The 14,913-nt window shown below is 42.8% G+C and overlaps 1 protein-coding gene across 5 annotated transcripts in view; it reads left to right on the top strand.

The window, feature by feature from the left end:
* Nucleotides 1–14,182, top strand: part of SERTAD2 (SERTA domain containing 2) — a 168,739-nt gene extending 154,557 nt beyond the window's left edge. For all 5 annotated transcript variants that reach the window (XM_084823550.1, XM_084823511.1, XM_084823529.1 and 2 more), the window contains one exon: nucleotides 5,614–14,182. In XM_084823550.1, coding sequence (XP_084679676.1) covers nucleotides 5,618–6,577 — 960 coding nt within the window. In that variant the 5' untranslated portion in view covers nucleotides 5,614–5,617 and the 3' untranslated portion in view covers nucleotides 6,578–14,182. The remainder of the gene's footprint in view (nucleotides 1–5,613) is intronic.
* Nucleotides 14,183–14,913: the final 731 nt, after the last annotated feature.

The raw sequence follows: 14,913 nt of genomic DNA, 5'->3' as shown, positions 1-14,913 counted from the left end.
TGCCACCCACCTCATATTGCTTACCAGGTTAGTGTTTTAATAAATATTCCCAGTCTAATTTACGCAAGAGTGCGTACAGTGGAGAGAATGCTTTTGGAGTTATTCCAAAGCAGAAAAGAGAAGTATTTTCTGTTTTGGAATAACTCCAAATAGAACTTTTGCAGCTGCAGTTCCAAGGACGATGTACCATATTCGCTGCGGTCTTGGATAGCTTTTTAAAAACTTTACAGCCTGGGGGCTCTTGCCACTACAGTTGTTTCGATAGTCAGAGCTTAAGAAAAATTCCTGCACGTATCAAGTATGCAGCTGTGCTCTAGATGAAGAAGCAGCTCAATGTTCAATGATGTGGTCAGGCAAGTGACCCTATATGATGTCTGTTTTAATTAATTAATTGATTGATTTCATTTCTATACCACCCAATAGCAAAAGCTCTCTGGGCGGTTCACAAAAATTAAAACCAAAGAGCACACAATAGAACAATACAAAATATATAAAACATTAAAACCACAGTAAACAATGCAACCAGAATAAAATCTAGCAGCAGTGCAGGGATTTAAAATACAGATTTAAAACAGCAAAGCTAAAAGTCTAACGAGCTAAAATGCCTGGGAAAATAAAAAGGTCTTCACCTGGCGCCAGAAAGAATACAGTGTAGGTGCCAGGCGAATCTCACTAGGGAGCTCATTCCAGAGCCGGGGTGCTACAGCAGAAAAAGCCCTCCTCCTAGTAGCCACCCGCCTCACTTCCTTTGGCAGGGGCTCACGGAGAAGGGCCGCTGAGGATGACCTTAAGGTCTGGGCAAGCACATATGGGAAGAGGTGATCCTTCAGGTAACCTGGCCCCAAGCCGTTTAGGGCTTTGAATGTTAATACCAGCACTTTGAGTCGGGCCTGGAAATGGACTGGCAGCCAGTGCAGCTGGAAAAGTACTGGCATAATATGAGCTCATTGGCCAGTCCCTGTTAACAGTCTTGCTGCCCTATTTTGGACCAGCTGAAGTTTCCAGACAATTTTCAAAGGCAGCCCCACATATAATTATTACTGATTATCTAGATCCATTTCACTCGGGCTTCAGGCCTGGTTTTGGAACGGAAACTTCCTTGGTCGCCCTGTGGGATGACCTCTGCCGGGAGAGGGACAGGGGGAGTGCAACCCTGTTGATTCTCCTGGACCTCTCAGACGCTTTCGATACCATTGACCATGGTATCCTTCTGGATAGGTTGTCTGGGTTGGGAGTTGCATAATATATGCATAATATATGCATTGTAATAATCGAGGCAAGAAGTTATCAGAGCGTGGATAACTGTAGCTAGGCTATCTCTGTCCAGATAAGGGCATAGTTGGTATACCAGCCTAAGCTGATAAAAAGTGCTCCATGCCACTGAGTTCACCTGTGCCTCAAGTGACAGTTCTGGATCCAAGAGCACCCCCAAACTATGAACCTGATCCTTTAGGGGGAGTGCAACCCCCTCCAGAACAGGTTGAATATCACCTAGCCAGGCAGACGAACCACCCACTAACAGTACCTTTGTCTTGTCTGGACTGAGTTTCAGTTTATTGGCCCTCATCCAGTCCATTACCATGCCCAGGCCCTGATTCGGAACAGCCACTGACTCACCTCAGTTTGATGAGAAAGAGAGGTAGAGCTGGGTGTCATCCGCATATTGATGGCACCTCAGCCCGCACCTCCGGCTAACCTCCCCCAGCGGTTTCATGTAGATGTTAAATAGCATGGGGGATAAAACAGAGCCCTGTGGAACCCCATGGTGTAGCTGCCGTGGCACAGAGCAGTAATCCCCCAGCACCACCTTCTGGAGTCGGCCATCCAAGTAGGAGCTAAACCACTGCAGTGCAGTGCCTCCAACTCCCAACCCAGACAACCTATCCAGAAGGATACCATGGTCAATGGTATCGAAAGCCTCTGAGAGGTCCAGGAGAATCAACAGGGTCGCACTCCCCCTGTCCCTCTCCCGGCAGAGGTCATCCCACAGGGCGACCAAGGAAGTTTCCGTTCCAAAACCAGGCCTGAAGCCTGAGTGAAATGGATCTAGATAATCAGTTTCATTCAAGAGTGCCTGGAGCTGTCCTGCAACCACCCATTCAAGCACCTTGCCCAAGAAGGGGATGTTGGCCACTGGCCTATAATTATTAACATCCCCCGGGTCCAGGTTAGGCTTTTTCAGGAGTGGTCTGATTACCGCCTCTTTTAAAGAGGCTGGCACCACTCCCTCTCTCATGGAGGAATTTACAACCTCCTGGACCTAGCCGGACTTCCCCTCCTTGTTTGATTTAAAAAGCCATGAAGGGCAAGGGTCAAGCACATAAGTGGTCGATTGGACTTGGTCAAGCACCTTGTACTCATCCTCAGGCCTCAGTAACTGAAACCCATCCAATAGAACTGGACCAGACGGTGCTCTGAATGCCTCTACCAGTGGAACTGCATTAATCGTGGTGTCTAATTCATGGCGAATCTGAGCGACTTTATCTTCAAAGTGCCGCGCAAACTTGTCACAGCATGCAACCGAGGGTTCCACAGTCTCTCTCCCTGGCCCAGAATGTAACAGCCTGCAAATCACTTGGAAAAGCTCCGCTGAATGACACTGAGAAGATGCAATGCTGGTGGGAAGAAACTATCTCTTTGCCATGCTCACCACCACAGAGTAGGCTCGATAGTGAGCTCTTACCTGTGTTCGGTCAGACTCAGCACGAGTTTTCCTCCACCTGCATCCTAGCCGTCTCCCCTCTTGCTTCATTGCCCTTAGCTCAGATGTATACCAAGGACCTGGCCGGGCTCTGCTCAGAGGGAGAGGGCGCTTGGGCGCAATCGTGTCAGCCACCCGAGTCATCTCTGCATTCCACAGAGTGACCTGGGCTTCGACAGGAGCACCAGCCATACCAAGAGGAAAATCCCCCAGAGCCCTCTGGAATCCATTGGAATCCATTAGCCTCCGGGGATGGACCATTTTAATAGGTCCCCCACCCTTGCAGAGGGGGAAGGCTGCCGAGAGTGTAAACCTCAACAGGAAGTGTTAAGCATCAGCATTAATGCCTCTCATGTTTTTAAGCATCAGCGTCCCTATATTACAGACCTGGTGCTTTTGGTTCAGACTTCAACCTGCTGGTAAAAATATGGATGAGCAAGTTCTTGTTTCAGACTGCAGCCGATACTCTCCAGGACTGGTGGATTAGGGGTCTCTGCATGGATAGATTTAGGAAACCAGAAATCATACAGTAGCTACTTTATGCCCAGTACCTGAACCTGTATAAACAATTATCTGTAAACTCTGATAATGCAGTGAAGCTGAGCATTAACAATTCTCATCTTGCCCTCATTTCCAAGCAGCTGCAGAGAGGTGACTGGCAATACACTACTAATCACTACTTTTCCATTCCGTTACATGTGCCATGATTCTGTAAGGTTTTAGGAGGTTCCAGCACCTCATTCTCCCCTCATCCCCAGTGTTCCTGATCAAGATTGCTGTTTGCCTGACATTAGCAGTGGGAAACAGCAATCTCTGCGTTGGGATTGCTGGGAGGGAGTCAAGGTTAAAGCTTCCCCCCTTTGTAGTGATTCTGAACAGGATAGATCTTTCCTTGCTGCTAATAGCAGCAGGGAAATCCCCCCCCCCCCGCAAATCTGGATGGGGAGGAGGCTGTAACCTCACCCCCTTCAGCAGTCTTGATCACTATTAGCAGTAAAGGAACAAGGGTCTTGATCAGAATTGTTGGCGGGAGAGGTTTAAAGCTCCTTCCTCCCTGCCCCCCCCCCAGCTATCCCAATCAAGAACGCCGTTTCCTCGCTGCTATAGGAAAGAGTGATCTTGATCACTGTGGGGGAGGGTTTAGCTTTGCCCTCCACCCCCTGCAATCCTAAACAAGATGGCTGTTTCTCCACTCCTAATAAGCAGTGGCTAATTAGCTGAGCGACAGGGAACACGGGCAAGGCTTCCTTGTGCTGGCACTCCACAGAGAGAGCAGCCAATGCTTATAAGCTGTGGTTTGCTAATATGTGCTCTGAGCCATGTATACAGAAGGATACAAGGAATCTGTAGCTTCTTGAAGTAATTAAATCTCTAGTTTTGCAACCAGCACATGCACATTTTATACTAGGATTCAGTTATGCACATTAGCATGGTTTATTTTTGTTACACCATTTGTTTTTAGGGACTGTCTTTGTCAGCTTTCCCATTATTTCAGTGGTTGCGTCATGGACTGCAGCAGAGTGAATGAGGCTTGTAGAATACCATGGGTCAATGGTAGGCAGATTTAGAAAAAGAAGGACGGCACCTGTGCTAGATGAAGAAGTCCCCATTATTACCAGATGATATCAGTCATCCCAGACTGGCTTAGCAGAAACCAGTTCCAGCATTTTTTTCTGTAACCATGAGAGCTAGAAACTTCCTTCTCTTTAAATGAATACCCATTAATGACTAGTGGTAGGACCAGGGGAATGGGCTAACCAGTCAAGCTTAAAGGCCCTTTTACCTTTGCTGTGTGTCTGATTCTGAGATCTGACCATAGCAATAAAGGCACTTCCTGCTCTTACATCCTCTCATGTGACGTGAAACAAAATCACAGATTCAAATATACATACATATATTCATGTTTGAAAATTAAGACCTTAAGTTCATTGCATTTCTCCAGTATACACTTGCCTCCTACATTTTAAGGTTACAGAAGCCTGCCATACCCTTATTAACCGGTGATTAATTCACTTTTATCAATACCTGCTGTTTAATAAGGAAAGTTAAGGTGACAGGAAGCTTATCTCATGATTCGTTTTTAATATTTCAAGGCATTTGCTTAATGGCATATATAGTAATGTCTGATGAGAGTTAGTTCCAGCTCTGGGGTTCATGTTTTCTGCTTTAAGGTCCAGGGGTCGGGGGGATGTTTATGAATAAGTATATTAAGCTATACTTTGTATCAGAACCTTAGGAATGGAGATACCAGAGTGCAAGCTAGATTCTCTATATTTTATTTTATTATTACATTTATATCCTGCCATTTTTCCTCCAAAGAACCCAAGCAGCTTACATGATCCTCCTCCTCTCCATTTTATCTTCACAACAACTGTGTCAGGTAGGTTAGGCTGAGACTCAGTGACTGGCCGGAAGTCACCTGGTGAGCTTCATGGACGAGTGGGGACTAGAACCTGGTCCAACACTCTAACCACTGCACCACACTGACTCTCTGGCTGGAGGCATTTGGGGGTGGGCCCACTTGCACACATCCTGTCCTCACTTTAACTGTATCTGTGCTGCAGGTGAATATCTGCAAAGCCCTTAGGTGAAGACAGCATCTGATGCCCGACATGTCAGGCTCTGAAATTAGCATGATCTTTCGTATGTGCTATTCTGTATGTCAGTGGGGCTGTCTTGTGCAAATTCAAAAGAAGGAAAAGCATTCAACCTGCACAAAATGAAATTTCAAATACCTCACACTTGGTCACACTTATAATGGAAAAACTGAGGCATAGTTTCCAAGCATTCTTGAGGACTTACTTATATGAGGAACAGATAGATGTGTGTTTGCTGTATTAGGAAGAGAAATGGGTGATATGTGTGAGTGTGTGTTTAATTAGTTGTAATTTTCCTCTTTCCTGTGTTTTCAGATATATGTTGGGGAAAGGAGGAAAGCGGAAGTTTGATGAGCATGAAGATGGGCTGGAAGGCAAAGTGGTGTCTCCTATTGATGGTCCATCTAAGGTGTCTTACACCTTACAGCGCCAGACTATCTTCAACATTTCCCTTATGAAACTTTATAACCACAGGCCATTAACCGAGCCCAGCCTGCAAAAGACAGTTTTAATTAACAACATGTTGAGGCGAATCCAGGAGGAACTCAAACAGGAAGGTAGCTTGAGGCCTGTGTTCATCACCACTTCACAGCCTACAGATCCTCTTGGAGACAACTTTCGGGAGGTTCAGCCTGCCTTTAGCCATCTGGCCTCTCCGCCAGCCCACCCCACAGACTCAGCAAGCACTACGCCCCTGGAGTCTTGCCTCACCCCTGCCTCGCTCCTTGAGGAGGACACTTTTTGCACTTCCCAGACTGTCCCACCAGATAGTCCTACAAAACTACCACCTCCAACTATCCAACCAGTAAAAGACAGTTTCTCCTCGGCCTTGGACGAAATTGAGGAGCTCTGTCCAACACCTACCTCCACTGAGGCAGTAGTAGCTGCAGCAACAGCAGAAACAACGGCGTCAGATAACTCTAAGGAGAACTCCAGTGAATCCAGCATTCAGAAGCCTGAGGGAGTACCGGAGAGCAGAATAAACGAACCTAAATTAATGGACTCTTTACCTGGTAATTTTGAGATCACAACGTCTACAGGTTTTCTTACAGACTTGACCTTGGATGATATTCTCTTTGCTGACATTGATACTTCTATGTATGATTTTGACCCTTGCACATCTTCTACTGGGGCTGCCTCAAAAATGGCCCCTGTCTCCGCAGATGACCTCCTAAAAACTCTGGCTCCCTACAGCACCCAGCCAGTAACCCCAAATCAGCCTTTCAAAATGGACCTTACAGAACTGGATCATATAATGGAGGTGCTTGTTGGGTCTTAAAAATATAGCAACTTTTTAAATATACCAGTATAAACACTTCATAGTATTTTCACAACCACCCCCCTCCTTACAAATCTTACACACACACACATACACACACACACCACTGTGCATGCGTCTTTGCTTGTCTTTTTTTAAAAAGGATCACACTAGTTTTTGCTTCAAGCAGAGTTGGAGTGCCTTCATCGATGTATGACCACTTTTAATGTATTTTTGAAAGTGGTTCCTCAAGGGAGACCTGAAATTCTGATATAGGAAGAAAAATGCATATTGTAAACAATATTAATACATTTGACAAAAAATGAAATGTAAAAACTAAGCACAAGGATTACGTTGGGGGAAAGCTGTAAATTGCATGTGCATATTTGTCTATTTTTTCTATAAGTTTTATTGCAAGAGGTTTAAAATATTATTTAGATAATTGCAGTACCTTTTTGGCATTTTAGCCCTGTCTAGGTTGACTTAGCAATTCAGCTTTTTTAGAGGTATTAATTATTCCTCTTTAAATGTTGCATTTACATGGCTCTTTAGAAACTGCTACCCAAATTTATTTTATATTTTTGTACAGATTCTGCAATTTATGATATTGGGGGGTCTTTTCTTAAAAAAAGAAAAAGGAAAAAAAACAAAATGCTGTTTATACTCACACAAAAAGGAAATAGTTATTTTGGTAGGATTTGCTCACCCAGTTCCTGCATACACCTTCTGATGTACAAGAACTGCTTGTAGTTTTATACAGACTTTTAGTGTTTTTTTATGTGTATAATGGTGCAAAGAGAAATTTGGATCAAATCAGTCTGCAGTTGGCCTCCCCTAATCCAGACACACATGCTTGAAGGAAAAGGCCAAGGGCTCTTCCCTTAAAAGTTTCACAAATATTTACTCCCTGCTGTGTACTACTGTGATTAACAAAAACTTTAGAGCCATGTATATTCCAACACTGATGTCAAACAGTTGGCAGGAAATAGCTGTGAAACTTCTTTCTGATTAAACTCTGTCCTTCCCATCACCACCCCCAAAATGATAAATACTTTTTTTAAAGAAATCCTGAAACCAAGCTTTTTTAAAATTGAAAAACAGACTTCAGCCACAATCCAACACAAAGTTAGGCGCCCCTAAGCATATTGGCTTGGATCCTAACTTTCTGCTTCTTTCATGGCAGGAGAGTTGCGCTCCTGGAAAGACCTTTTCTGTGAGCTCAACTCTCCTTCTGTTTGCGGAGTGAAAACTTGGAAACCAAGCCATAGAAATAAGTGGCCTGAAGGCTGCAATCCTATACCCACTTACTTGAGAGTAAGTCCATGGAACTTACTTTTGAGTAGACATGTCTAGGATTGCATTTAACTCTGTGTTGGACTGTCATGGCTATTGTAGTTGCATCTCGTACATGACTTAGTAAATGTTATTGGTTTTGAATGGAAACATACCTACAATGTGGCTGTAGCAGTTCATTTTTTGTTTTGATTTTTTTGTTTTAAAGAAGACATTTCTTCTTGGCTGCATATTAGCTACGCTTACTTGAAAGAAAGTTGCATGTCAATGAAAGTTGGAAGTCAGTGGAGCTTCCTTTCAAGGAAATGTGATTAGGACAAGTGGGGGAATTGTCCCTCTATCTCTCTTTTTTACCGTGTAATGCTGATTTACCATATTCCTTTGAATTAGTCTTATGATTACCCTTGCCCTTTTCTTGGAACATTATTGTTGTTATAATTATAATTATTCACTGTATTTACAAGTGCTGAAAAAAAGGCAACTTCAGTATTACTGCAGTGAAATCATCTCTTACCAGCATTGGACGGACTCACTCAAATATCCATTGCTGTCAAAACTGGAGCCGATCATGTTATGAACACTTGGTATCTTCGCTAGGGTTGGTTTCTTGAATCGACTGTGTTACCTGCTTTACACTTTATAAGGCCTGTTTTACAATGTATAGACAACTGCAACTCTCTCTATGCATGTTTCCTTCCCACTGAAGGCTTCTCATTACTGCACCTGTTGCAATTTTCCCTCTGTATTCATTGTGATGTACATTTATTTTAAGGAAAACTTGCAATGTTATCATGCCTGTTGCTCAAATTGCTATGGCATATTAATTTTAAATGGTACTTAATTGAGTGCAGGTTACAAACTATATTGTTGATATGCATATGGCTTCTTTAGGAATAACTTTTATATTTATTTAAGAAATTTTAAATTATGTTTTATGTAATTTGGCAATATTCAGTCAGTTCTGCTCACTTCTTGTCATGGATAAAATACATTGGGTCTTTGCCTTTAAGAAGGCAGCTTTATAAAACTGGCACTTTAGAACAGGCCACATCTATTTATTTAAAATACATTTAACGTATTATGTGTAATGCGCACACACACACAGCTCCTCATTCCTCTACAAACCAGCTTGGCAATTAGAGACTTGCTTCTCTAAGCCAAATAGATTCTGCATAATTATCAATTAAATCCTAATTGGTCAGTCAGTTTTTAATACCTTGAAAAGTCTAAGGGCACAATCCTATGCATGTTTAGACAGAATAAAGTCCTACAATTCCCAGCATTCCCCAGCTAGCTTGGCTGGCTGGGGAATGCTGGGAATTGTAGGACTTTTTTTTCTGTCTAAACATGCATAGGATTGTGCCCTAACTCACTCAGATAACAGTGTGGTCATGAAATAATTGAAGTTGCATGTCCATTTTCACCCATTATTGGTGGTGTGGGGGATGAGAAAAGCTGGAACATTTTGAACTCTTAACAACAAGTTGTAACTAATTTAGATTGTAAGCTCCTCTTGGCATGGGCCTGTTCTTTGTTACTCTGGAAAGCACCATGTGCCCAACTAGTGCTATAGAAATCATAATGATAAAATAGCCGGTCGCATAAAATCTTGTAGTGGCGCAATCTAGACTTGCCAATAACTCTATAAAAGTTACCAGTCCACAGAAAACGTTACTAGTCCAAACATGAGTGGTTTGAAAGGGTGGAATCAAAAGAACCAAGTCAGTTCCAGTTTACAAAAACCTCCCCTGCCAGATCATGTAGGGATGCTGTTGGTGATGTGCTACCAACCCAGTGGTACAGGTGCCCAGCCTTGGGTACAGATACTGAAGAAGCAGAGTGCAGTTACCTGCAGTGGAAGTTAACATCGGGCACAGCAAACAGGTCTTAGCTGGTGCAAGCCTAGGTTCAGGCTAAAATCTATACAGTTAGGAGGATTGTTAAGGAAACAAAATAACAATGCAAACAAACATGCTTTACCATTGTTAAAATCTGATTTTACACTTAACTTAGAAACAACTGCCCGCTTCTTTGGCCTAGCGAAATGAGTATTTGAACAACTACCATATGTTGGGCAAGAGTTCAAATGAACGCCATTTTTTGAGCAAAGCAGTATGTTTGTTTTTCAAGCACTAACCTCACCATGCAGAGTAAATCCATTTGAAACTTTGCAGCTGAAGTCAGTCCTGTTAGAACATTATCTGGGGCAAATAGGTGGTAACTGTGGTAGGCAATGCAACTGCCCTGTAGAATTGTACACCAAAATGCCTGGTGCTTCGTATTTTGGATGGCAGACCTTGCAAGTATCGATCAAAATTATTTTGCTATTGGGTAGCTTCTCTGTCTCTAGCATGACCCCATCTTTTGAAGAATTTAATGGGCTAAGATTTCTCCTTTCCCTCCCTGCCCCTAAACATCCATAAATGCTGAGGAAATTGTATTGACACTCGCATGCAGTGAAGTGACAAGAAGGGAACAGAATTAAAAAGAGCTTTTTGAATTTGAAGTGATTTTTTCCATTATGTTTTTCATAAGTTATTTATTCCTTTTTATTTTCCTTTTGTAAATATATTTATTTTATTGTGAAGCTAACAACATCTGGATTGTAACATGTACAGAATGTATGGTAGGAATGTATTCTCTTGTAGGAATGTAAATCCATACAAGAGGGGGATGAAAGTTAGGTTTGGAGATCCTTAACTGGGTTCTATTCAGGAGACATGTCATTCACAAGATCCTCCCCCCCCCCCCGCGCCCCCTTTCTGCTTTTCTCTACAATGAGTAGATCTGGTTGGATAGAATTATGCAAAAACAAAAACAAAGTTTATAAACTTAGTTAAAAAATCAACCTGTTTTGTACTGTTGGTTACTTTTAAAAGGGCAGATCCTATTTTGATCAGCCAAGCACATCCTTGGTTCCAATGAGGCTTTGTTGTATCATCTTCACCCCTGTGCAGTGCAATCCTGTACATGTATCTGTTCAAGTCCCACTAAGTTCAAAGGGACTTCCTCCCAGGTAAGTGTATGTAGGATTGCAGCCTTAGAAACCTAAATCAATCTATTCTCACACTGGTAGCTTGAACTGGATGGGTGTGCTATGGCAGTGCAGCCTAAGGCATCTGAGTAGGCTTGCTGATGTAACTAAAACATACACAGAGTAAGTGTGTTTTAATATTTCTCCCACCCTCCAGGGATTCATGCAAGCAGAGTTGGGCACCAGTTTCCTAACAGGGAGACCTGATGGGGCCCATGCAGAGCAGCCTGGCTTATTACAGAGCAGGGCACCATAGGCTGAGGAAGCAGGTTCCATGTCAGCTTTCAAACTACCATTAAGCTTGACAAAAGAATCTGACGTACATATTACCACACGCATTAAATATTAAATATTGATTCCCTTTTCCAATTGAAGTTTTAATTTCAAAAAGCCACTGTTTATGGCCAGGGGGTTAAAGTGTGTGTGTGGGGGGAGCCGTAAACAACCAACCTAAGCGTGGTCTTCACCTAGTAAGTATGCTTTTTATTTTAATTTTTTTGTTAAGGCAGTGTAACAACCTGCGTCAAAAATACATGTTTAGAAAGTGTCGCGAAACGTCCTTAAAAAGGCTTTGAACCATTTTAAATGCTAGCAAAGGTGCAGCTGTTTGCGGAATGGTATTGAAGGAAGCCTATCGCTGATCAGACCTGGCAACTGTAAAGTCCCTTTTGTATGCATGCACTCCTCCACTGGGCTGTCTACACGGGAGCTCTCGGAGCAAAACTTAAGTGGTGCAGACGCCAGTAAGCAGAGATGGGGATGGGAAGCCCCATCACACAATGGATTCTTAGATCTGCCCTATGTATGGATAACACAACTTGTAATGACTCTGCTGGCTGCTGCATGGGAACAGCTGCCTTGGACCTCTGCATGAGTAACTGAGGGAAGAAACCTATGTGGGCAAAATGGCAGGAGTTCATGCAGAGCAAAACCTATTTAAATGTGTAAATATACTATATACATATATTTACAATATGAGCATCTACCTTCATTTGTTGTTGCTTTTCAAAGGAATTTGTTAATGTGGGTGCAGGCAGTAGACCAAATTTTGGTTTTGTTAAATCCATAGACTCAGACAAACTTTATAAGAGTTTACAAATGCTTCGAGGCAAGATAGAGCAGTGCTGATTCACATAACTGTTCTTTAGAAGTGCATTGCTACTGGGCTGAAACTAAAACGCATCACTTCCACCTTCTTAAAAGGCGCTTGATCTGCACGAAGACAAAGACAACAGCTGCATCTGCACTACAGACTGGGTTAACAGGTAGTACCCATCCCCACCAGGGTCGTCCTGGGGAAATGGTTGTTAGGGATGAAACAGTTACTAGGACACTATGATTTGCAGGGTTCTTTGTGGGGAAGTGAACCAGTTTGTAGAGTTGATGTGCCCTGACCCATAGAAACAGAAATGCACCTGTGTACTCAGAGCATTCCCCTACTTCTTCCTTCTACAAAACAGATTGGCAGATTCACACAATCAAGGAAGCGAAAATAAGCCATGGTGGCTTGTGAGACCCCTGCCAAAATCTGTGCTGGAGGGAGAGGCAACTGCCTGCCCAGAATGTGCTTCCACAGCACAAGCTGTAGGCATGGCAGTCTGCTGTGCTTGGCCCTCTGACTGGTGGGTGCACCACTTACATAATCCCAGGGACTCGCTGTGATGGACTTTCTTGCCATCACAACCTACTGAATGCAGGTGGGAGAACCTTGCACAGAAACCAGTTACCACAAACATTGCCCTTAGCGGCTACGGTTGCTCATGTTTGCAGCGAGATACAGAATAACATCTACCTTTTCAAAGTGACCAGTTTGAGAATAAATTGTACTATGTGGTTTTCCTGCTGTATTCTAGAACCTGACTTGTGAATCTAAAGTTTACAGTTGAAAAACAAAAATTAGCAAATGTTAATTTGCTGTATTCCCTGGAGAAATGGTTCATTGGCTCTAGAATATAATTGTGTCTCTCTAAAACACACACACACACACACACACACACACACAACAGGACCTTGCTTTTCTTAATTTTTCAGTGCTTATAATATTATGGCTGAACTTTATTTGGAATTTTTAGCTCATTTTATAGCCTTTTGTTTTCAGTGTTATGCTAAAAATAATCCTAATGCAAATTTTGGATTTTGTTTTTTAAAAATTTAAAAATTAAACCTTGTAGATGTTTAACAGTGTAATCCATACTAGACTCTCTAAAGGCAGAGATTCTGGAGTGGGGGGAGGTGTAAATAGTCTGGACATGTTTGGTGCATGGTTGTTTTAAAACAGGGCGTGTTTTCTGTCAAAGGCTGTATTTTCTCTCTCCCCACCCCCACCCTTCCTCCCCACAAACCACAGACCTTAGAGCTGTGCCTTTTCTATGCAATATTACAGACATATACATCTGAAACCAGATTACTGTATTCACTTGTAGGTATGGGCTGTAATCAAAAAAACAGTTGGGCGAATTACATGGAAATGAGCAGTCTTACTTTTGTAGTTTTATATTATACAATAAACAGTTTAAAAAGAAACACAGCTGTCTTTGGTTCAGTTTTTAACTACTATTTTCACAAAGTAGAAGTCAAAAGAGTCACAAATGAGGATAATATTGCATACAAGAGAAAGGGGGGGGTGGAGGGTGAGATCTGTGGATTGTGCCTGGGTGGGGTAGAACCAGCCAAGGCGTTTTTTTCTCTGCAAACTGGGACAGAGAAGTGAGTCGCTACAGCTGCTCCAGTATCCAAAGATAGCACATATTCATGCCACAGATCCATGGTTGCTGAAGACACAGAGGGCGAGAGCAGGAGCGTGTTTGCTACCCCAATCTCACATAAGAGCCTACATGCACCACCTGTACAATTTGTCACCTGCAAAATTCTTCAAGGTTTTGATAATACAAGCAAAACTATGAACATGTTGCTTGTACGTGTATAGGCTCTCCAAACAGTGTCAGAAGGACATGCAGAGGTCAGGGTCAGTGCATTGCCACTCCCTCCACAACAGGGGTGGCCAGTGATCCACTGTGTAAGCAGGACTTTCACATTTTAAAGCATCTCTTCTGCATGCTACTGTAAGAACTAGGAACATAACTTTCCGAATTAAGTAATTTATGAACCTAACTATAAAGCTAACATTTCTGGTTATGTATGAAGTGGTTGTGTGTATGTATGAGTGTGTCTACAAAGCAGTACATCCCCCCCCCAGCTTATCTTGATGCATTATCTTTTTCTTTTTTTTTTGCCATGTGGAAACAAAAAGCTGCAGGGGCAAAGGAAAAGACAAGGTCACTCTACATATTGCATCCATGATAGCAAAACTGAGCATTGATGCATCTGTTTGTATCTCTCTCAGATGCAGTAGGGCAATTACTCCCCTTAAGCTGCAATACTAAAAACGCTTACTTAGGAGTAAGCCCCATTAAACACAGTGGAACCTACTTCTGAGTAAACATGCATAGGGCTGCACTGTTGGAGGCGGAAATACCTTTTCAAAGATGCATATATACCATTCTGGTACCATTCTGCCACATCTAAAGAGAGGATTTCTGCAAAAGATGCAAACCTCTATCCTTGCACTCTCCTTTTTTGTCAACTGTAAACAAAATTGCCCATAAATTCCTAACCTAGGCTGGCTAGCTGACTGACTTGATAACCACCTTTGTGCAAGAACCTTGCTTAGAAGTAGACACACTCCGAGTCTGTTTCCAATCCCTGTGAAATGTCAACAATTTGCCAACTAAGGATGTTGAACAGCCTCCCCCAACCTGGTGCCACTCCAGATGTGTTAGACTACAGCATCCATTATCCCCAGCCAGCATCGCCATTGGCTTAGGGGAGGCTGGTCTGTAGGCTCAACGTTGGTTCTCAAATTTGTTCAGATGTGAACTGGCAATTATTTTGCTCACAAGATAAAGAAGCCTTTAGATGGGGACTTTAAAATTTTAAGAGCACTTTATGTGCATTATCTGAGTAATCCTTGGAACACCCCTGCAAGATCACGCAAAATGATCACCCCTATATTGCAGGGGGAGGCTGAAGC

The sequence above is a fragment of the Heloderma suspectum genome, chromosome 1, assembly GCF_057233095.1.
Source record: "Heloderma suspectum isolate Gila_16-S chromosome 1, 16-S_ref, whole genome shotgun sequence".
NCBI classification, from domain to species: Eukaryota; Metazoa; Chordata; class Lepidosauria; order Squamata; family Helodermatidae; genus Heloderma; species Heloderma suspectum.
Note: the sequence above shows the minus strand (reverse complement) of the source record. Positions and strands in the feature narration are given on the sequence as shown.